This window comes from Taurulus bubalis, assembly GCF_910589615.1.
Source record: "Taurulus bubalis genome assembly, chromosome: 6".
Taxonomy (NCBI): domain Eukaryota; kingdom Metazoa; phylum Chordata; class Actinopteri; order Perciformes; family Cottidae; genus Taurulus; species Taurulus bubalis.
The window spans coordinates 16,762,122-16,786,617 of NC_136594.1; the positions used below are offsets into that span (position 1 = coordinate 16,762,122).

Sequence of the window (24,496 nt, forward strand, 5' to 3'; positions counted from 1 at the left end):
ACCCTTGGCAGAGTAAATGTATTTATCTGTAGTAGAAATCAAAGGTATAAAGTGGCATGAAAATACGTAATAGACAAAAAGCTCTCAATTTTGAGTTGAGTAATGCATTTCACTGTGCTCTTTCATTTATTGGGTGTACTTTCTCTCACACAAGCACATTAATAGGGTTAAGATAATAATGTAATAAATAAAACTCTCTGATTTGGATTTAATCTTAATCATAGAAAGGGAATCAGTCATTTCAAACGTCTTTCTAAATTGATTAAGTGGATTGTAGAAACACATTATAGTCTATCGACGCTCTCTGCACATTCCACTGAAGTAGCGGCAAGCCAAATGGTTTTGTTCCGCTCAGACGCACTCTGATTGGCTGTCGCAGCTGTCAGTTCCCCGGCTCTGCTCTCCGATTGGCTGCCTCTCCTCTCCGTGAGCCTGGAATGCGCCGTGTTTCAGTTTGGTTTGGGCTGGTCTCTCTGGAACTGTTATTGATGATTTCCCCCTCGACATGTCTTTGGTAACCGTCCTGTCTTACGTCTGATCAGCAGCGAAGGAGCCGAGCAGTGTGTGAGAATGGAGCAGGATGAAAAAAACCCGGACCCCAAATACGGTAAGCACAGGTTTATTTTGCAGTTTCCTTCTCGATCTTTGATTTCCACTTAACGAGCGAAGAAATGGAAACAATGACTGCAAGGGATGGATGGGTGTGGACCTCATGCAGATCTGGAGTCATCCTCCACAGCCGGGTTATTTTTCACACGAGTTCTCATCTTTCATCTCAGAAAATTCGTCTTTAATGTTTTATTCGACAATACACACTGAATGAAAGCAACATGATGCTAATTAAGTGGTTGTATTTGGTTAGTTTGCCCTATTTTAACAGCCTGTGCTGCAAAGCTTCCAATGAAACTAAACTACACACCTCAACCTAGTTGTTTATTGTTGGGATATGACTCAACGTTACTGAATTAAACGCGCTGATAAGGGAAAGTAGGTTGCTATCTAGTCAAACAAGGCTTGTCTGCATGGGCTCTGATTTAAATTAGCTTTATATTTAGGTTATTCTGCACTGCAGGAACACACCCTCAAGTAGGCCAGGTTTATTGTGTTTTCTCCTGGGCTTAAATTTGCTGTTTTGTATATAGATGTATATGGCTATTTCCATACTTATACCGTCACAAACGTATGCACTTCTCAAAAAGGTAATTGCTATTGCTTCCTGCCTTTTTTTTGTACATATTATGGAAAATCCATTCTCTATAGCAGCCAAAGACATGACTCATTGCCGATTTATTATGTGTCACATGCATTTTCTCAACTTAGCAGCCTGGCGTGGTCTTCTTGTGTCTGGGCTGGGTTGTTGTTCATATGGACTGTTGAGTCATGAAGTTTTAGTAACCAGTGTTATTCTTGCTTTAATACCCCTCGTCAGTGTTGTTACAGGAGAGGGTGGCCACAGCTCAAAAGCAAGCCGCAGCCTGGAATTTAATTTGGAAGACAACACTAATGCTGTCTGTTTGTTAAATGATTCCTTCTTTCACAATGTAAGAGGCTCCCAACAGCCCACACCCAAATGGTAGGTGCCCATCCTCTCCAGTCAATCCATGGAGCTCCCATGTGGCGCATATCCTTTTTATCAAATCAACTCTTTTTCCTCCGCACTCCTCCCCCCATGAAGGCTGAAAGGTCAAAAACAACAGCCCTTTTAAAGTGGAGATAAAGGTTTATTCGATGCAAACATCCAATACACATTCCAGCTCGCCGGCATTCTTAAACAGACATTTTTATTAGCACAGTTGGACCTGTGAGCAGTCCCTGGTTGCCTACAGTTGCAAATACATTTCCTCTCTGTCTAGGCTGGTGTGCATGCAGGCAGGCAGGCTGCAGCCTGCAATGCCTTGTCTGCTCTACTCAGCAGGCACAGTCAAGAGGCTTCCAGTCAATATTAAGCTGGCACACACTCGGAGGCATTACAAAACGCACTGCATGTACACACACCCATGAGACACAGAGACACTACTGCTAAATGTTTGACAATGATCGCTTCTCATCTGTTGGTTTGGGAAAATCTGACAAACTGTTGCTATTTGATCCAAGCAGTTTCTGTGAGGAGTAAAGCGAGACCGTGATCTAAGCCAGTGGTTGTCAAGTATTTATCTCCACAAAAAGAGACTTTAATGTGTTTCCTCATTGAAAGAGTATGTAGCCCAAAGACATCATTAGTAGTTGACAAATATTAGTCTTTTAAAGCAGTAACAGCTGCTAGATACATCAGTAAAACAGTAGTGCATACATTAGTTTCTGTTCTATGTACAGGCTCTAACTACACACCCTGGCCCTCTGGCCTTCAAGATCAACAATAATATAATAAGGCCTGAGGGCCGCACCGTCATCACAGTAAAGAGATGCATATGGAGCCAGATTGTGCCACACGTTTTCTTCCTGCCTCTAGTGATCAGCACCTCATCACAGCGTCGTCTTGGTATGGTACATTTTTGAGAATTCTAACTAGGAAGATAAAATTGTCAGGAATATGTACTCATAATGTCTCCTTGCATGTACAGTCAGCATGCGCACACACACACACACGCACACACATGCGTGCACACACACACACACACACACACACACACACACACACACACACACACACACACACACACACACACACACACGCAACCACAGTAGCCACCACACCCATTAAGGTAGCCAGGGAAGGGTTCATACGATAACCCCTCTGGGCCCATTAGTGAATCACATCAGTCATGACATCATCACTTCCTTTCTCTCTCTCTCTCTCTCTCTCTCTCTCTCTCTCTCTCTCTCTCTCTCTCTCTCTCTCTCTCTCTCTCTCTCTCTCTCTCTCTCTCTCTCTCTCTCTCTCACACACACACACACAATCACACAATCACACAATCCCATTAATTTCCCAATTACATACAAGAATATTTATGAGACATTTGGCAGCATTTGTACACAAGCAATTGTGCTGGAATGCTTTTGCTGCACAATCAGAGCTTGTTTTATTGCACAAAGCAGTCAAAGAGCTGCCTGCTTCTCCAGCTCTAATGGAGTCTCTCACATTAGCAGATGGTCCAAGAAATGAAAGGCTGATGGAAACATAACTTTCAATGTTTATCCTCTTGAGGAAAGAGAAAGAGGAAGTGTATACACACACAAAGTGATGGCAGAGAGGGCGGCCAAACAGCATCAGCAAACCCTTTAAACTTTTTATATAAATACTATGTAAAGAAATTGCTTATTATCCAGTTTCTATCTGCTGCCAGGACACTAAAAACCTTTGCACTCCCTGTTATCTCAACAATTGAAATCTAAAACTGAATCCAATTTTAAAACAAAATATGGACTCCTGTGAAGCCTTTTCTCCTTCAAAAGTAACTGTACAGGCCATAACATACAGTTGGCACTGTGTACCAGGCATGGGTGTGAGGCCAGTAGCTAGTATTGTATTTCATGCTATCGCACGCTGTCAGTCTGTCACATGGCAGCGGATGTGGGCAGACCAGACCATGTGCCAGAACACGTAGGACGCTCTTATCTCTGATGAACCGTTCAGCCCACCAGCATGTGTCAGACACACACACATGGCATCATAACCAAATCATTGTCTTCACAATACAAGTAACCATTTCAATAAATCTCCTTTGTTTGCCCAATGCCCATTGTTTAGGAAGTTAGTGATGTAACATTTGAATATGAAAGAGGGCGGATGTGGTCGCACTAGTGGAAAATACAGCTTAAAGCAGAAACAGGAAGCTGAGAAAACAGACGTACCAAAAATAGTGAACACAGTTCATCACATTGACTCAACAGATTGAGTTGAAGCCTAAAATAACTGATATGATGCCGGAGTGAAATACTATTTTGATTTCCAGACCACGTCCGTGTAAAACATACCTCATCTTTTGTCAGTTTTGGGTCTCAGGCGCTCTAAGTCTTTGTTGCTTCTGCTGCTCCTCTCTCTAATTCCCCCATCAATGCTGTTTTTTCTGTAATTCCCTGACGAGTCCTGAGCCAAGAGAGCGACCACAGAGAGATTGAGGGTATAGGAGGTGAAGGCAGAGCTTTGAATACACTGAGAGAAGGAAGTGGGGAGTTAGAGGTCGGAGGACAAAGATCTCATACAGGAAGGAGACAGAAAGAAGCAACTGCCATACACAGCCCTCTGAGAGAAATCTATAAAACCGTCTATGACAGACACTGAGACCGAACTAACGACAGGATGACAAAATACGATAGACAAGGTACTGTAACAGTTTGCCTCGGCCATATTTATAAGGAACTGAAGGTTCATTTGATCGTGTTATTGATGTTACTCAAGCTTGTTAGACAGACTGCTGCTGCTTTGACTAATGCTTTAATTGTGATGGTTAATGGGCTGCTTTAAGTCACATATGACTTAAAATACAAAGTACAGCGATGCCAATGTGGTTGTACCAGTTGCGTCTCTGCGTGGGGTGTGTGTGTGTGTGTGTGTGTGTGTGTGTGTGTGTGTGTGTGTGTGTGTGTGTGTGTGTGTGTGTGTATGTGTATGTGTGAGTGTGTGTGTGTGTCCATGAGATTGTTTCCTGAATACTTTGCAGCGCTGATTTTCTGTGTAAAGCATGTTTCAAGGCTAAACACACAATGTAAGGATGAGCTCACTGTGGGCAGAGTGGGCTTGGTTGATGCTTCTCCTCTGCCGGGTCTGAGGCGTTTCCATGGAGGCTGGTGATGTCCACGGGGAGCTCACCATCGCCGGGGAGCCATTTTATGGGTTGCTAAGCACGGCAGTCAGGCAGAAGAATCCTTTTGTTCTGGAGAATGTTCCGTCATTGTCTATACGTACACTTACATATTGTCCTTGTGTGTGTTTCCCGTACCGAGAGCTGTCGTGAGCACACACACATAGAGCCTGAATCCGATCCTCCCGCACCTCAGACAGCACTTAAAACTCATTTAAATCTGCTATCTACCTGTGATGCTAGTTAACTATGCTTTTATTATGTTTCTTTCTATTGTCATCTATCTTGTTTATATTATTGTTGCGTCTCTTGTTGTTTTTTTACCATATAAAGTGCCTTGAGTACCTTGAAAAGCGCTATACAAATAAAATGTATTATTTTCGTAGATACTGATTGTGTGTATTAATCATTCAAAATGTAGTGTACATTATTGGACAATATGCTGTTTGTTAAAGCGTGTAATTTGTGACACTTGTGTTGACACCGATTTATAGCTCCATTTAGAAACTATTAACAAACATACACATATTGGCATAGCCACCACGACACAATAAGCACGAATAGAAAAACAATTGGACAACGTTTTTATTTTTATTTATATTAGTTTCTTGCTCAAAGAGAGAATAAACTGACCAAGGGACAGCAGACACCATTTATATTGTGATATTCATTTCAATGTCAGTATTGACAACCAAGGGATTCAACCGACTAGTGTGATGGGGTCTACATTCATTTAATTGCCAAAAACATATTTTTACCAGCAGTTTGTGGCTGAGGAGTTTTCATTCAGGTCTTCATTGAGAGCTTACAATCGAAAGGTTTTGTGGTCCCTCGAGTGAAACTGTTATATTTTGGTTAATTATCCGTAACACCTGTGTTTTAGTCTCATCAGACTGAAGTTAACGTTTCAAATTCAATTTATAGTCGGAGACATTAACAAGCCCGTTGTCTGTTTCTATCAACAGGGGAGTCCAGGAAATTTGACCCAAACTTCAAAGGGCCGCTTCACAACAGGTAAGAAGTCTTTTTCAATCACGATCATCATTATGTTAAATTTTCTTTCTGCAGAACAAGATGCATACTCTCCTCTCCTCTCCTCAGGGGCTGCACAGATATCCTCTGCTGTATTCTCTTCATCTTGGCCTTGTTCGGGTACTTTGCTGTCGGCATCGTCGGTAAGATTGATCCTACATTACTAAAACATTTAATTGCTTGGACACTGTGTAAATTATTGTTTCAGACCCTCAAAATTAAAACATGTCGCACAACTCTCCTTCAAGCACATATTTAAGAGGTATTGCGTTTTCCATCTGCGTTCCCAGAATGCAACCATTTTCCATGTCTTTAGCATCTGGAGTTTTATTTAAATGTCATGTGCAAAGACATAATTCATACATCTGAAACTGAAAATCTGCCCAAAAACCTTCAATTAATTTGATTTAGTATAATTTGGAAGATCTGAGGATACGCAAGAGCAATATGTGCAACTGTTCCACTTTTAATGTTTATTATCATTTGATCTAAAGTCTGCTTTTGTTCTGAATTTTTGTAATTGTTCTGCGTGCAGCCTGGTCTCAGGGTGACCCCAGGAAAGTGATCTATCCCACGGACAGCAGGGGGCAGTTCTGCGGACAAGCTGGAACACCTCTGGAGTGAGTCACCGGCCAAAATGCTGTGCCACTGTATTTGTATTACTGTAATCTGATACCCGCCATTTGAGATGTTAATTTGTGGTTCATGCCAAATAATTGTTTTGTTTTACTCTTCTCCTGCAACAGGAAGAAGCCTTTTCTGTTTTACTTCAACATCCTGAAATGTGCCAGCCCTCTGGTGCTGCTGGAGTTCCAGTGTCCCACCACACAGGTCAGAAACGATATCTACTTATAATTTATGTTCATTGCCACATCCACGCCAAGTGTCATGATTGTATGTTATTATGTGTGTCCAGTTATGCGTGGAAAGCTGTCCTGACAGGCATCTGACGCTGGTGAAAGCCAAGTTAGGCAGCAAGGAAGACCGTGAATACTTCCAACAATTCTGTAAGGATGGAGTGAACTTCGCCAAACTGGTAAGGATTGAAAAAATTGATTATTCCCATTTTATACATGCTTGAATTGATGAATGTGCATTATAGTATAACAAAAACTGTAGTATATTGAAGGGTGTTTCATCTGATTCAGAGTCCTCCTGAGATCCTGAAGGAGGGCTTGTGTCCTGCCATGCTGATGCCCAGTAAAGCCTGTAAGTGAGACGCTTGCTCTTCACCTCCTAAACATACTTCACTCTCGCCCACAGCATCCGCTGTAACAAATAGAACAATATTTACACATATATAAACAGATAATCTCCTCCCTCCACAGTCACCCGTCGCTGCCTTCCTGCCTTGGGAACCATGAAAGGTGGGGTGGTGGTGGTGGGCAACGAGACCACCTTCGATGCGGGAGAGGGCTACAATATCAATGCCACAGATGTGCTGGAGGCATCCAAGTGAGTCCTTTTCACTGGATGGCAACCTACATGTACACAGAAAATATATTTGTATTATAAAAACATGAATGGGGGGTTAAAGAAATCACCTTAAGCAACTAGATCCATTAAATAATCTAAACAAATATGAATCTATAAATATTTGTTTTGATGATCTTTAAAATTAAGATAATCCTTACTTTGAAGCCCGAGAGAAAAGACTGTTACGTGAACCCGTTCAGTTTCGACATTCTCGACACATGTTGCCATGTCAGCTGACAGCGAGCATTTCACATCTCACTGCAGTGATTTGATGGGCTACTTATAGCTCCTGGTGCTCTTATTTACTCCTTACGCTCATGTGTATCTGGTACACATTGTACACCTGCTTTGGTTCTGTTCTATTTTTATGCTCCCTGTAGGGTCTTTATGGAGTTTTCTATCAACGTTATTCCCACTGGGCGAGGTTGCAATGCTCCCTGGATATTATTTATCAAGTCAAATTATGAATTCAATTGTCATCTTAATTTGCAATGTGACATGACAAGTCTGATGAATAAATAACACTTGAGAATTAATTACATTCTAGAGTTACAAATGTATGTAACATTTATTATTTAAGGCTATGATGCCACCAAAACTGAAAAAAGTTAGTAAAATGTGTCGGACAAAGAGGTAACGTTGTTAGCGTTACCTCGCTGGTTAAATTGCTTTAAAAAAACGTTTTGCTCTTTTGCAAACTGATTGGAAGTAATTATTTTTACAACAGTGTTATGTATTTATTGATGTGTGCTGTTATAGGCTTTTACTCAATGTATTCTGGTCCGGGGCTCTATATTTGGCAGATGAATTTGGGCAATGGTGTTTGTTTTAATTCATTTGCATTTTTACAGAAAATCAAATGTGGTTGTTGAAGCTCGCCAGGTGGCTATGAGAATCTTTGAGGACTACACTCAGTCCTGGCATTGGATTTTACTGTAAGTCTGTCCACTTTGTAGTGGTAACAATAACAGAACATCAGGAGTTTGTTAATGATGTGAGGAAAACACATATCTTTCCTTGTTTACTCATTAACAGTTTTTTTTTATAGCCACTAAAAAGATTCAGTCGGCTGATCTACTGCAGCTGTGGAAACACACACAGTTATCATGGCTCTTAAAGTTTTTACTCGTTCAAGACTGACTTTAGCTAATTGATCAGTTTTAAACCAGAAAACAGGCAAAGCTGCTGAGAGACTCTGTTGTTGCCTCTCAATATGTTACAAAGCTTGATGTGTCACCTCCTCCAGTGGTCTGGTGATCGCCATGGTCGTGAGCTTGATTTTCATCGTCCTGCTGCGATTCTTGGCTGGCATCATGGTCTGGGTCATGATCGTTTTGGTCATTATCGTCATCGGATATGGTAAATCCTAATCTTCTAGAAAGTGTGCCCTTTTATTCAAATGAAAAACTAAATATTTTGTTTTACTATTATATTTACTACTATATTTACTATTAGGGATCTTCCACTGTTACATGGAGTTTGCGAGTCTGAAGGGAGAGCCGGGCTCCGACGTGACCATCCGAGACCTGGGCATCCAGACGGACTTCTCTATCTACCTGCAGATCAGACAGACCTGGCTGGCCTTCAGTATGCACATGTTCCATCTTTAATACATCTCTGTATGAAGTGTTTATGAATCCTGCTCTAAGGATAATGATCTAATGCCTTCACTGTTCTGCAGTGATCATCCTGGCTATTGTGGAGGTCGTCATCATCTTCCTGCTCATCTTCCTCAGGAAGAGAATCATGATTGCCATCGCCCTCATCAAAGAGGCCAGCAGGTTAGTCTGAGCTGGTCGCGTCTGGCTTTGTACAGCGTCTTTTCACTCTGCTTTCTCAGAGAGGTCAGAGTGATAAGTGCTACTCACATGTTTTAAAGCTGCACTATCAATATCAATATTTCTAGAAAGTCAATCACTCTTAGAAATAAACGTAAATCAACAATCCTTCAAGTCCTTCCAAAAAGAATTCATTGGACGAAAAGGGTTTTTAATGGAACCCGTAGTATAATTTGAAAGGGGGCGCTCTTAATGACGAGAATTATCTCCCAACTCCTCCTTTCAGCACCTTTAACTTCTTCTTACAGCTCAGTGTTACCGTCATGGTTCACCCTCAAAACTGTATTTGTTCAAACAGCATTCCGATTGTTGCTTTCTTTTCTCGTCTTGTTTCAGAGCTGTTGGTTATGTGATGTCATCACTGTTCTACCCACTGCTGACCTTTACCCTCCTGGCCCTGGTGATCGCTTACTGGGCCATCACTGCTGTGTATCCTTCTAACCAAAGATGGACGAAACATGAATGTGTCACAATCATTCTCACTTTTTATTGCACAAGTTAGATTTTCAACTCTACACAGTGTCGGTTTTATTTATTTATATTTCTTATATTTTGCATTAAACGAAAAGAAAGAAGAAACCTTTAGAAATATATATTTCATCAAATTACTTTAAAAATACCAAAACATTAATAAAAGAAGAGAAAACAAAGATAAGATTAATAATTACATTTCCTCAGTTGTAATGATAAACCCTTCTAGGCTATTATAAATATTGTTTCAACTTTATTACTTTTTTGAGACATGTTTCCGTAAATAGATGCAGATGTCTCTTGATTGGGACCTTTTCCTCCCTATGTTGACTAAACCTCCTTGACCGCTCTGACCAGTTTCTTGTCCACCTCTAACGAGCAGGTGTACAAAGTGTTCAACAACTCTGATTGCGAGTACTCGAGAGAAACCTGCGACCCCAAGGTACGATTTATGTCACTGCCACGTGAAATTAATTGACTGAAGAGGTGTGTGGGGTTAACCATAATGCCAAACAAAATATGCTGCTTATATTTGGCACCTTTTAAGGATGAAACATCACACATTTGTATCATAGTTTACTATATATGAAGAATCTCCAGTAATCCTGTGGTCTGCCTCTCTCTCTTTCTCCAGACATTCAACATTTCCAACGTTTCATCTCAGTGTCCTGATGCCGAGTGCCTGTTTGCCTTCTATGGTGGGGAGACCCTCTATCACAAATACCTCATCCTGTTCCAGTTCTACAACGTCTTTCTCTTCTTCTGGTGCGCCAACTTTGTGACGGCCCTGGGCCAGGTCACTCTGTCGGGGGCCTTCGCCTCGTATTACTGGGCCTTCAAGAAGCCTGATGATATTCCTGCCTACCCCATCTTCTCCTCACTCGGCCGGGCCCTTCGGTTAGAGGCTGCATTTCTATTATTGTATTTGTGTATTTGTGACCTACATTTTTTATATATATATATATATATATATATATATATATATATATATATATATATATATATATATAATAACATAGTTTTTTTTATGCTCACGGCTGGCTTATGTTCTCGCCTCGTGTCCAGATACCACACCGGCTCCCTGGCTTTTGGCTCTCTGATCCTGTCCATGGTCCAGGTCATTAGGGTCCTTCTGGAGTATCTGGATCACAAGTTGAAAGGTCAGAAGATTTAACTTCTGAAGACAAATTACTAAATCACTTAACTCTGTTTGGTCATCATTGTCATATATTTATCAGCGACTGTGTTAGAGGACAGTTCACCCCATAATCAAAGCATTACCTGTCATGCTATTTATTAATCTGATTGTTTTGATGTGAGTTGCCTAGTGTAGAAGATATTGGTTGTAGAGATGTCTGCCCTCTCTCCAATATACTTGGACTATATGACTTTCTGCAGGTGGTACTCAAAAAGCCAAAAATATGTTTGAAAAAGGTTTCTCTCTTGGTTTCATGTAGGAATAATGGTTGAAAGAAAAACTATATCTGACACCAAAATAATCTAGATTATCATCGAGATAATTATCTCTACATACGTAATAGAAAAATCTGTATTTTTGATTTTGGGGTGAACTATCTCTTTTTAATATGCATTTAGGATATTGTTGTTAAGCGTGTGTGTCTTCTTGCTCTCACCCTTCAGGTGCTCAGAACAAGTTTGCTAAGTTCATGCTGAGCTGCATGAAGTGCTGCTTCTGGTGTCTGGAGAAATGCATCAAGTTTCTGAACAGAAATGCCTACATCATGGTGAGTCCTTGTCACAGGATACAGCTGCGTGAGAGATGTCGGGTTTTAAAGGGTTGTGTTTTTCCTCTAGATTGCCATCTATGGAAAAAGTTTCTGTCCCTCAGCTCGAGATGCCTTTTTCCTTCTGATGAGGAACATTGTCAGGTGGGCTTTCATGACATTATTATCCACAATTTTAATTCTATAAGCATTAGGCTCAACATTTAATCATTGTTTAATGTGATACCCTCATATTCGCTGCTGTGCCCATTTCAACACAGGGTGGCCGTATTAGATAAAGTGACCGACTTCCTGCTGTTTCTTGGGAAGCTCCTCATTGTTGGAATCGTTGGTAGGAGAGCTTTTATTTTTAGACCAAACATGTCTGTTCTTTTACTCTGGAGAAATATCTGTCCGGATTTCTAGTTGAACTCTACTAACACACATTTTTGTTCTGTACAGGGATCTTCTCTTTCTTCTTCTTCTCTGGAAGAATCAAAGCGATAGAGGAGGCTGCGCCATCTTTGAACTACTACTGGGTGCCAATAATGGTGAGAGCAGTAATATTGATCCTTTTAGCTCGCCTGTGGGCTTTGATGCCATAGCAGAGTATTTCATGTATGTGATTTTGTTTTCACCTAGACGTTGGTAGTGGGATCCTACCTCATCGCCCATGGCTTCTTCAGCGTGTACGCCATGTGTGTGGACACACTGTTCCTCTGCTTCTGTGAGTAACTTTGCATTCAGCCCGATCTCCTCTTATCTTTCTGCTTTAAAGCACTTATACAACTGTCTCAAGCTGAAATGCTGGTTTCTTCTCACTGCAATGTTTCTGACTTCTCTTCTCTTTGTCTTATTTTTCTTACTTTTCACACATTCTCTTTATTTTTACGTTTCAATTTTCCCCTTAATTTTTCCATTAACCCAATCCAAAACACAAAATACGCATCCCCACACACATAAAAGGCGAGGACTTGGAGAGAAATGACGGCTCATCTGAGAGGCCTTACTTCATGTCCCCCGAGCTGCACGAGATCCTCTCCAAAACAGAGAAGCTGGAGGAAGACCACGATGGTGTTGAGCAGGGGGATTCTGCAAAGCAAGCGGACGAGGTGAAGCTGGAAGAGGAGACCCCTCTTCAGCAGCAACAAGATGGAGAGATCCAAATGAAACAGCAGACGGTGCTCAAGCAGGATAACGAGGAAGAGCAGCCCCTGCAGGCCGAGACGACTGCTGAAGAGCCGAAAGAGGAGAAAAAAGAAGAACAAAAAAGTTGTCAGGATGAGGAGGCTGAGCAGAAAGAAGAAGCTGAGGTGAAAGAAGAGGCGGAAAAGCTGGAGTTGAAACGGGAGGAAAAGAACGAGGAGGCGGTGCCTGCTGCTGCGGAGGCGGAGAAAGAAGAGACTGGCGAAAAGAAAGAGGAAAAAGAGGAATCTTTGGAAGAAAATCCTCCCACAGCATCACAAGAGTAGAAGTTAACAGCAATGCAAGGGTGAGAAATGAGGCTTGGTAAACCTCACAAGAAGGAAAGAACAGTATCTACGACTTTGTGGTCTGGGCCTGTGCGACATACAACAAGCTAAAATATCAGAAGGCCCTGCTGTGTGAGAGGTGCCACGTCCAGCTGGACAGGGTTGTGGTCCACGTGTGAAGGTCAAAGCAGGTCAAAAGCCCAGTGCATCTCTGTAGCTTGAAAAAAAAAAAAAAAAGCTCTCTTGTGTTGGTTTTAGAACAGTGTTGGTTTTTATATTGTGAAGATCTGTAGAACATTGTGAGTGCTGAACCTGTGCCTGATTACTGTCACTAATATTTGTTGTCTTAATCCTGTGGAAGAATGCACTACAGAACCACTAAGTACCGTGTTTACAGTCAAAACACACACATCTCAATCAATGGTGAATCTCTTTTCACTGTTTACAATAATACCAGCTGACGCCAAAATGTTACACATATTTGATATACTGTATGAATATTGGATCTTTTTTTTTCCTATGGAATGTGCATAATATATACAGCATTGAACGTCTGTTATGTATTTTTTGGCTTCAGTCTTGTAGAGATCCAAGATGGGATCCCATGTATTGTATTGCCACCTACTTGCCTTGGTATTTCGGACTGGCGTAAGTGCTGTGATTGTGTCGCCATGACACAGCCATCGTGACCTCTCTGCGGATCCCCTCCTCCCCGTCCCAGTCGTTAACTGGTCCCACCTGCCTTGCTGTGGCCCTATCTTCTCTCTGTCTCTCTCTGTCTAAGTGCTGCATGGTTTTGACATGGCCTTCTGAATGCTCTCAACTAACATCTTAATTCTCTGGATGCTTTTGTACCGTTTTTCTTGTTCGTCACCTTGTGAAAGATGTAAGTTGATTGTCCCAATGAATTTACTGATGACATTCCATATTTATTGGATGTAAATCTTTATTAAAGGTGATTGTATTTAATCATAGTAGTGCTGTTATGGCTAAACATGTGAGTTTGAAGTTGGTTTGATGTTTGGAAGCAGGTGAGTTTTCATGTCCAACAAAATGAGACAGGACTTTGACTTTGGCACTACAACCAATAGTATACATGTTAAAAGTCACTTGACTTGACATGGAGAACAATTAATTAATTAATTAATTAATTGAAAATTTAAAATCATGGTATCTCTGTCTCTGGTACAGAGATACCATCTGGTACTGTGATTTAGAACATATATTTTAAAACAACAGATACCTTAAAAGGTAATATCCAGATTATTACATCATATTAATATACAATACAGAACATTTAGACAAAGAAAAAAATCAGAAAAAAGTCAGAAAATAAATTACAATTATTTGTCACAGAATATGCATTTTATCCTTTATTATTCATGTAATCATCTCCTGACCACTCAAATTAGTCTTAGCACCACTGGAACACTTGAATGTAGAGGTGTACTCCAGGATCCCATAGCGTCAGTGTTTGGTGTGGTTACAGGGGCAATGGAGCACACTTCTGACCACACCTTAGGGAAGTGACACTTTCAACTAAAGAGGGCAGCAAAACACTGCGAACTAATGTTAAAGGAATATTTCACCCCCAAAATGACTATTTTTATACCAATTACTCACCCCATTTTACCTTGAATTTGGAAGAAAACTCTTTTTGTCACATGCCACCACTGCAAACATATAATCTGAAATGGTTCCCTCCATTTACTTAAATTCATCAAGACTCCGCTCCGCTTTTTTTTAAATTCTTCGTTCAACGTCTCATGAGGTCTGGGAGAATTCACAAATTCGCAGGGTGAGTAAATGTTATACAAATAGTTATTTTGGAGGTGAAGTGTTCCTTTAAATTACTCTTTAACTGACTCTAGCAGGTGTCCCTATACTTTATTGAAGTGCAATATTAAATTGTTGGAGTACTCCTTTAATTCTTCTTTAGCTGAAAGGCAAAACAGGTTATAGATAGACAATGCATGAATACGAGAACAGTTAAACTACTCTTTATTGTGATCACGCTGTTGGGAAAATGTCCTCAACTGCTTCTGTCCATGTCACAGTGGAGGATCTGGAGCGCAACGATGGGTCAGCAGAGAGGCCGTATTTCATGTCGCAGAACCTGCTCAGCCTCCTAAAGAAGTCCAATGAAGAAGTCAAATCTGTGGATTAAGTGTGTGTGTGTGTGTGTGTGTGTGTGTGTGTGTGTGTGCGTGTGTGCGTGTGTGCGTGTGTGCGTGCGTGTGTGCGTGTGTGTGTTTAAGAGGATATCAGAACATAAAAAGGAATTACAGTGCCATTTCCTGTGTATGAACAACAGTAAATGTGTGTCTTGTGCAGCTGTCAAATGAGATTAATATTGTTGTTTGTATCATATTGATCCTTTAGTATTTTTGCCCAAAGCCTTAAGCCCATTGGTTCCTGTATTTGCCCAACAAGGATTATTTTGTATCTGAAGGAATATGGGAGCTTGATTTACAGGTGATAATTGTAGTTAATTTAAGCAACAGCTTGCTTTAAAACTAGTGTTTTGCTTTGTACATTTAGGTATTTTTGTAACATTGTGTGTATTCTGTCATGCAGTTTACATGGAAGCTTTAAGGAGTCGATTATTTTTCAATGGGCTTTCCATTAATAGTTGAATGTAGCCTGTTAATACAAGACTAAAGCTGTGCTTTATCAGTTAAACTAAGTATATTGCACTGTTTGATATTTGCTCACGAAACCAAAGTTGCTAAACTGCACCCAATTAAAAGCTTAGTATAATACTCAAAGCCTTATGAGATTACAAATGACCCAAGTGATTTCACTTGGTCTAGCAGCAGTCTTCATTTTTAATAACTTTTTTTGTTCATACTCTGAATATAAAACATATCCATGATAAATGTACAGATGTTGAAATGTACGGAGGTTTTACATTACCTTTCAATTTGTTTTGAACTAATAAAAGTTTGTGTTGCCATACCAGGACCACAACACATAAAATGCTACTGCTTCTTAGGTTTATATGGATACGGTAACGTGGATTATTGTTTTTATCAGTATTGTCCATCTTATTTTGATAATGCTGACAAATTACAAATAACAGTTTGATTATAAAAGTAAATCATTATTTGAAGAAAAGTCTATTTGAAATATACGAGCATAAGCCGACAAATATTTGATCTACTCGTTAAAAATACATCATGTATCTACAACGTACACACTGACGAACATAAATATCTATTCTGTAAAGTCACATATAGTTTCAGGTATGACATCATTGCTCATAATCTAACAATACAGGCCGAGGACAAAGTCCACTCATTATTTCTGACCGCATGCTTATGTATGGAAGCCTTTATTTATTTATTTTACAGGCACAGCATACACGTAAGGAAGCCCATTCATGAGAGTAAAAGAAAAACATTATAAGATAAAAACAATCGAAATTATGAGATAGAAAGTCATAATTATGAGATGGCGCTGTCTTTTTTTTTCACCAGATAACATCTCCTAATTATTTTTATTTTTTTCACCAGATCACATCTCCTACTTTCGACTTTATTATCTCATAATTATGACTTTTTATCTCATAAATTCGACCTTTTTACATTTTTGTATTTTCTTTTTAGTGGGCGAAACGGGCTTCCATACTCACGTGCATAATACTAATAGGCTCGTTCGAGATGAGCGAGTTCTGCGCAGAATCGATCGGCGGCCGGTTAGATTTGTGTCCGACTTGCTCCCGACTTGCTCTGACGTCATGCACACGTGATCAACGATACTCTCACGAGATCAAGTCGCCGTCGATTTCAGAGTCAGCCGCCGCAGTTGCTTTCCAACGACTGCGTGGCACAGTGCATGATGGGAAACGCCTGGCTGTCGCCACATCAGAGAGCTGATTGGCTCTTAGATCTGACAGCAAACACCAAGTGTTGTAGAAAGTCCTTGTTTTATGTGTAGTTGGAATATTTAACACTGGATTATTGACTATTAGTCTCATGTTTGATCTTAACACATTTCTTGTGTGGTTGTTAATACAAAATCGTATTTATACAACACACATCAAAACTACTAGTAATGTATTTCACAGGCAGACATAAAAAGACCAAAGGATGCAGCTACACATACATTTCTACATTAATATATATTTACAAACACATATGAATAAATCCAAACGTGATCTGTAAACTACAAGTAGACAAAAGTTCGGAACTAACAGGAAGTCATTTTTTCTGTGACTTCCTGTGTCTACTTTGAAGGCAGCTGAAAACTGTCCGACTTGATTGCAGTTTTTTGTCAACGCCGCCTGCTGCGGCCGCCTGCTCTCGTCTGGATTCCAGGCGAGGCGCAGCTCTAACGAACAAGCCTATTAATTTCGACTTTCTATCTCATAATTATTACTTTCTATCTCATAATTTCGACCTTTTTAATCTCATAATTTTCTTTCTTTTACTGGCGAAAATGGGCTTCCACGGTATGTCCCAACATGTGTGGTATTTCTAAAATATAACCTGATTGTGACACCTTTTCTTCCGCTCGAGAGGGTGAGCTCCACTTCGGCGGAAGTGTACAGGTTGCTAGGCGACGCCAGAAGTCCTCGTCGGGGTGAAGCCGACGCCAATGGTCGGTGGGCGCGTTTTATAACAATAACATTAACTATAACGACAACACTGAGCGAAAATGCCATTCAGTGCCGACGCGATGAAACCTCCGCTGCATGACCAAATAACGGAGATGCAGCGAAAAATCCAACTCCTGGGTAAGTTTGTCCATCTGAGCGTTGATGTCCTTTCATGCTCAAATAGCCAGCTACCACGTGACTAGCCCCTGTACACCCGTAGCTAAATCAGAAACAGCAGCTAGCTGTGTTATTAGTACATAATGAAACATACATGTATGTGTGTTAATGGAATAATGAATACATGTGTTCACCAGAGGGCGACAGAACTGCATCCTATGAGAGCTCTCAGTCCACCATCAAGAAGAACAGAGAGTCCATCCGCCAGCTGAGGCAGGAGAACAAGGGGCTCTGCAGGAAAATGGCAGAAGCTAATGCTGTAAGTCCCCTAATACAGAGAACATGTTCCCATATCTGTTTTTGTTTTCTGTCCTCGCTTATCTTAGTCAAATAAACAGTTATCTACATCATAACTGACTTTCTTCCCAAATACAATCTTTTTCCCTTTGGTGTCTCTTAGGGGGATGAAAATATCATCAAAGTGGCCTTTCATAACAGAGGGTTTGAGAAGGATGCCTACCGCAACATGTCAGGGAAGGTGAGAGGAAGGAGCAGCAATACGTTTCAATATTATGTTTCATAGCGGCGATGTTGTTCACTCTTATTATTATTATTATTATTATTATTGTTATTATTAATGTATCATTTATAAAACAATGTATCTAGTGTACTGCAAACTGATATTGTTGGACTATTTTTACCACATGTTTTCTCACGGTTCAATTTTGTGTCTAATTGAAGTGACATAAATAACAGTTTGACACTGACTGCAACTCTCTCCGTTTCCCGTTCACTGTCTTCATCTGTCGTTTGCCCTCACACACTTGACATGTCGTTTCTCAGGCTGCTCTGACAACACTCGACCAGAGGGTGCTGTCCAAGATCAAGCGTCTCAATGCCATAAAACACACCACCCAGACCTACCAGCGTCGCCTTGAAGCGCTGAAGACGGAATACCAGAGAATTAAACCAGAGGGCAGCAGTGGAGCGTCATCTGCCGATGCTCGCACTCGTAGAAAGGAGGAAGATGCCATGGTGGTTACCCCTCCAGCTCATGAAGAAATACGCACAACATAAAACTAATTATATTTTCCTTTTTTTCTTTATGTTCACTTTTCATGAAATACATGACAGAATAGCACACAGTCTGTAAACAATGTGCATGTGTGTTTTCAGAACCTCCGAGCGCTGGAGAACAGTCTGGAGAAGACCCAGTTTAAATGCATGGAGGCCGAGAACATCATGATTAACTATCAGAAACTCAAAAGTCACCTGCAGGTCAGTCCAACATATACTGTTCGCATCAAAATAAGGATTTTGTACAAATCTTCACCTGCTGGACATAATGCGGAGGTATGGTTGTAACCGCCTCGTAATGATTTGCGTGTCGTTGTGCTGAGCTGCTCATTGTAGACATTATTTTGCCACTTTAGCTGTGTATTCTCCATAAGCAGACACCTTTGTGTTTTGTACACAGCCTGTAAATAGTATAGGTCTCATGAACAGAAAAAATGGACGTCTGCTGTATTTCTGCAGGGTAATGGCCTGTATGACACTTTGTTGTGCCCTTGTGTTTGTGATATGTAAACTTTGAGTAAGTCTTCCACAGTCTTACAGCACTTCCTGTCCCAGGCTCACTTTACCTTTGTTTGCACTAAACCTAACCTCTCTTTTTTGTACTAAAGACATGTTTTAAGTCAGTTACTTTACTTTACAGATATAACCGGAGCTAAACAATGCACTTACATCTATTTACAGTTATCCAGTGCAGCTAAAGCACACTAATAGATCCAACTTTCCAGGCTTTCATTTCTAGATTGCAACCTAATTTTTAGCAAGTAATAAATCATACACTGGTTTAGGTTGCAGTATTGCAGCAGTCCTCTTATGATCCTTTTCTTTATTCTAGAAACACTGAGTGCCACTCTCACTTTCTACATCTATATTTCCTGTCCTTTCTATTATCTCTTTTTTCACTGTCACTACTTCAGGAGGAGAGTCTGACTTTCCAGAGCCAGTTGGACAGTCTGGAGGCAGAAATCCTGAAGCACAGAGAGGATCTTCACGACATGCAGGTTATGAACAGCAATGCACAACTCTCTAAAGAAGTTGCTAAGGTGATTGCAACCCTCCTCTGCTATGAATTTTCAACATGCATGTTTCTAGTAAAGGCATCACAAAGATAATTCACTAATTATAATAGAAGTTAAACGAGTCACAGCAGACTTTTCAGTGTTTGTTCCCCAGTGTCCTTTTCATGTTGATGCATGTATACGACTTAGAAAAACAGATACATGAACCTACCTCATCACTATACATTGTACAAACAGCTATTTTCAACCAAACAATATTACTCTTTCTTCTTATTATTTCCTCTCCCGCCAGGTTGACCTACAGCAGCAGGAAGAATTGCTCTACAAGGAGCGCAAAGAGAGAGAGCGCATTATAGCAAGCTACAGGAAAAAGGTCGAGGAGCGCAAGGCCCAGGTTGAAAAAATTGATAGAAGGGTGAGATACACATGGTGGCATGTATATGTACATTTCAACAACAATATTGTTGTGTTTATTTAGATGTTCCCTCTTTTGATCACCTACTTTTTCACTGGCCACGTGCACAGGAAACATGACCACAATACTCAGTCACCCTCATTACTATCTAATGTTTAGTAAAAAATAATAATAATGAATTATTATGTTTTGAGTTCTTTTAACTTTTGTCACCTTAAGGCTCAGAGAACAACTATTCAGCCAGATGAGCTGAGCAGTGAAGCCCAGCGCAGCACCCCCAGGATGGGGGGTGAAGAGGAAAAGGCCATCTCCACTTTTGAGGAGGCCTTCCAACAAATCAAGGAGGCCACCGGGGTCACAGATATACAGGTACAGATGTGGAAAGAGAAGGATTGGCTACGCCAGCTGTGTATTCATGCAGAGAGACACACACACACATACACACACTGTACATCCAAACATGGATGTATTTTATGTGGTTAGTATTTACATATGTGGTTCTTCTTTTTGGACGTGTGTGTAGGAGATAGTGGAGCGCTTTATCTCACAGAAGGAGACACGCCAACATCTGGAGAAGCTGAAAGGAGAGAATGAGAAGACGCTGCAGCAACTGAAAGAGCAGAACGAGCTCCTGAACCAAGAGTTCCAGCATATTAAATATTCTGGAGAGGCTAAACTCTCCAGGTGAGACACTCACAGTAGCACTGGAGTGGAACAAAGTAATTGTGGATGCAGCTGTGTAATGTTTAGTCTCAAGCCTCAACACTTGCTCTGTGGTTTTATCAGTGACCAACAGATGCTGGAAGAGTGTGAGATGCTACTGCAGGCTCAACAGCAGAGGTGTGATGCAGGCAAGGAGCGCCTGGAGTGGCTTGTTAAAGCCCTCGGTACCGTCCGAGCCGGAGTGGAGCACCTCGCAGATAAGCTTCAACACATCACACTGGTAAATATGGCTTCAACCATCATGACTCTAGTTTAAACTTATGGTCTGACTTATTCCTAACATGGGTCGATTTCATTTTTCCCCTTAAAACACATACATCTCTGGTTTGAATTCCTTTCCTCTCAGAATTTTGGTTGACAATCACGTGTATGTGTGTTCACTATCAATCAATTTCTTTCCAGAGTGAGGACACAGTGGCTGAAGTGTCCCCAGACACAGATGAGTTTGTGTTGGAGCTGATGACCCAGTGTGAGCGAAGGTTGCTGTTACTGCACGGGGAGCTTAAGGGAAAGGATTTGGCTGCTGTTCTGAAGGAGATGGAGGAAGAGGAGGTGAGTCGACACTCTGCTTCACAGTGGTTTGAAATAAAGGCTCTGTTTCTTGATGGGATAATGAAAATTGTTTTTGCATGGGCAGAGATAGTTTTGTAAACGTACACAGAAGTTATGCGTACACCGTTTTAATGATGGGTGTGTGAGGAACAAGATAATTAGATCAATCACAGAGTACATTTTGTACTCACAGTGGCTTAAAATAGATTTTACATTTCTGGATTGGATATTCACCAAACACAACAACCGATTACAATTTTAGAATAGTTTTGATGGGTTACTCATGTCAGTCTTTAGCGCTGGGTGGAGCGTGTGTGTATCTGTGTGTTCAGCCAAGTCGCTCATTAAAGAGCAGGCGACAAAGCAGACGAATGAGTTTTAGAAAACCGTTTAATTGAGAATCAACGCACAATATGCGGACCACCAATCAAGCTATTTAGAACGAATATCATCCTAAACTCATTGGTGGCTGCTCCATATGAGTAGAATTAAATGACCTGATCAAAATGCAGCATTGAACTCCAGCATAGTCAACAGAAAAGCAAAGGCAAGATATTTACTACACGGAACGATACGATTTCAGTAACTCGAAACGGATATTGCTTAAAAATGCAGCGCCAAAGCCCATTCCTTCAGTGGGAGCACTGGAATAAAAGGAAAGTGAAATAACCGCTGAGGTCATTGGGTGCCACTCATTAAGATCAAGAACAAACTAACCCAGACTGACACTCCTACTCCATTAAGACATTATCACCTGCCAAAGAACTGTCTATGTGGTGATTCCCGTCGCTGTAGGTGTCTCCAAAACCACATCTTGCCAAGATGACACACACACACAGACTCACATGGTGAAAACAGGACAGGTAATGATAGGTGTGTGGAAAGGCACAACATAATTAGATCAACCACAAAGTACATACTGTACTCAAAAAAGGATCTCCCCGCTCAAGATGCCTCATGAAGGTCATGTGGCCAACATTATATCTCTCGGGCGGATGACAGGAAAGAGTTTGGGAACATGAGTTTCCTAAACTTTTTCCTCTATTAGTATAAGTTTGTGTAAAGTGAATTATTGATCAGAACTCCTGTTTTGACATTAGCTTGAACTTTCAATGATGAATGCAGTTTTGGAAAAAGGCCAACATACATGGTGTGACAAAGGAACACGGCATGGCAGGTTGGGCATGTGTGCATGTGTGTGCGTGCATAGCTTATCTGAATGGAAAGGCCGCCATTAGCCACCTGAAGTGTTTATTCTTGATTACTAACGCTTGGCAGCACCTTCTCTGTTTGAGAACACACTGCAGGATATCAGATGGTACTATAGGAAACACGTAACAGACTGTTGGACATTGCTAATGACATTGACCATTTTACTCTAAGATCCCTTTTTAGAAAGCATAATCTTTGTAATTGACATAACTCTGAGCTGATAATTTCAAAATCAGTGCAGCCTTGTTTGCCTGGCTGCTAGTGCAAGGAACAGCGTGGCTGTCATGGTCAAACCACTCGCACTTCTACCATAAAGAAGTACATCCATTCTGGGAAAGATTGACCTTCTGCCTCTTATACCAGTTACATGATAAGAACATAGACACAACCATCACCAAAAGTCCTCAGTGTTAACATTTATCATACACCATAATAAGTGAACACCACTAGGCCTATGTAACTGACCTTGTATGATAGTGTAGACATGATATAACATCGGTTAGTGGTTGTATTATAAATCTCTCCCACAACTTGAAACTGGGTCTTTTAAAGGTGTTGTTGTTAAAGTGCCCTGACACTAATTTAATTGCATTGTGAATAGAACATTTGAGGTGAAATAATATTTGTATTATAAGACTTAAAACCAATATCCTATGTAAGAAAAAAAAACTTGACATTGACCAAAATATGTTATCTGTTTTTTAAGATGTCACATTTCGTTCTTACGTGTGCACGAAAAGACCTACATAACGCCAGATTCCATGAAAATCCCAGATTTTGAGAATCCATATTAAATATAGAAAATCTAATATGCAAAAATATGGTGGAAGTTATTGACTGTTTTCTGTTTGTTCCTCTGAGCAGTTCTATGTGAGGATTGAAGGGAAACTGCCAGCTTACAACACTCGTGTCAAGCTATCTGAGGATCAAAGACTGGACCTCTTCAATGACGGTTGGGATACACACACACACACACACACACACACTACAAGCACACGGTCTAAACTGTCACTGTTTTGTGCCTCAGAGGACGACAGTGAAGAGGACGAAGCTGACATCATAACGCGTGACGCACTGAAGCGTCAGTCTCAGCTGATCATCGACTCAAAGTTCAAGAAGAGACCCTGGAAGAAGAAGAAGGGCAAGTTCTGAGCCGACAGCATAGCCTCAAGACTCAAATCAAAATAAAGGACCATCCCAGATTTCTATTGCTTTTTAAGACTAGAAAGATGACCACAGTTTAACAGCTCTTAGATTATTTTTTTATCAATAGATATGTTTGTGATATTTGTTGTATAAATGTTTTGGTGTCAATGATGCACTAGTTTCTCCACCTCATTTTCACAGATCGCAATTTCACCCTCTGCTTCATGCGAAGCCAATAAAAACACTACTTTGACTTCATGTGTTTAATTATTATTATTTATTTTTTACCATTTACCACTTTTGCCCAAAGGGTTTATCCACCTATTGAAGCATTGTGAATGTAACAGGTTTTATCCAACAGACACAGTTCAGTGAAAGCCAACACCTGTGACAAATCCAGCCTTTTATTTTATGGCTAAATCACATTGACAATAGAGACGAGGATGCTTTGTCCCAGTATAACATGTAAGCTGTTCATGAAACCCTCCCTGAACACCTGAACCAGCTCTGCTATGTTCAGCATCTCAGAAATGGTTGCTCCACTTAACTCAAATGCTCTGAGGTCGATGGAGCCAGTTCTTGGAAGGGCAGTGGATTTTCATGTTCTGTGAGTTATTGGCAGAACAAGATGTCACAGTGTAACCTAAATTAGTCTTTAATTGTCTTGCTGACATTGTGGATATTGCAGCTGTAACCAAATATAATGAGTTAGTATTTAGATCCCAACCGTTTAGTAATATCAATAATCTTCAAATCCATCCATGTCTGTGCTTTTATTTGTGTTTGCTTCTAGTGCTTTTGAACTAAAGGGAATTGCATTACACATGTCATTTCCTTAGTGTGGAGTATTTTTTCCTTATCATATTGTTTCAATTGAAGGTTT

The 24,496-nt window shown here is 40.6% G+C and overlaps 2 protein-coding genes across 2 annotated transcripts; both read left to right on the forward strand.

Annotated features, from left to right (window-relative positions):
- Positions 1 to 570: 570 nt before the first annotated feature.
- Positions 571 to 13,623, forward strand: LOC306737964 (choline transporter-like protein 2; the record flags this gene model as incomplete). The annotated part of the gene is made up of 22 exons (XM_079219783.1): positions 571 to 607; positions 5,708 to 5,756; positions 5,844 to 5,917; positions 6,310 to 6,394; positions 6,521 to 6,605; positions 6,691 to 6,810; positions 6,923 to 6,983; positions 7,103 to 7,229; positions 8,102 to 8,185; positions 8,497 to 8,609; positions 8,706 to 8,837; positions 8,932 to 9,031; positions 9,425 to 9,517; positions 9,917 to 10,001; positions 10,194 to 10,456; positions 10,625 to 10,719; positions 11,201 to 11,304; positions 11,375 to 11,448; positions 11,565 to 11,635; positions 11,746 to 11,834; positions 11,926 to 12,010; positions 12,250 to 13,623. The coding sequence occupies 22 exons, from the start codon at positions 571 to 573 to the stop codon at positions 12,753 to 12,755; spliced, it is 2,532 nt and encodes an 843-aa protein (XP_079075909.1). The 3' UTR covers positions 12,756 to 13,623.
- Positions 13,624 to 17,414: 3,791 nt separating this feature from the next.
- odad3 (outer dynein arm docking complex subunit 3) lies at positions 17,415 to 23,645 on the forward strand (the record flags this gene model as incomplete). The annotated part of the gene is made up of 13 exons (XM_079219280.1): positions 17,415 to 17,493; positions 17,670 to 17,791; positions 17,933 to 18,010; positions 18,316 to 18,507; positions 18,649 to 18,750; positions 19,464 to 19,589; positions 19,858 to 19,980; positions 20,200 to 20,349; positions 20,504 to 20,664; positions 20,767 to 20,923; positions 21,106 to 21,255; positions 23,332 to 23,419; positions 23,495 to 23,645. The coding sequence occupies 13 exons, from the start codon at positions 17,415 to 17,417 to the stop codon at positions 23,617 to 23,619; spliced, it is 1,653 nt and encodes a 550-aa protein (XP_079075406.1). The 3' UTR covers positions 23,620 to 23,645.
- Positions 23,646 to 24,496: the final 851 nt, after the last annotated feature.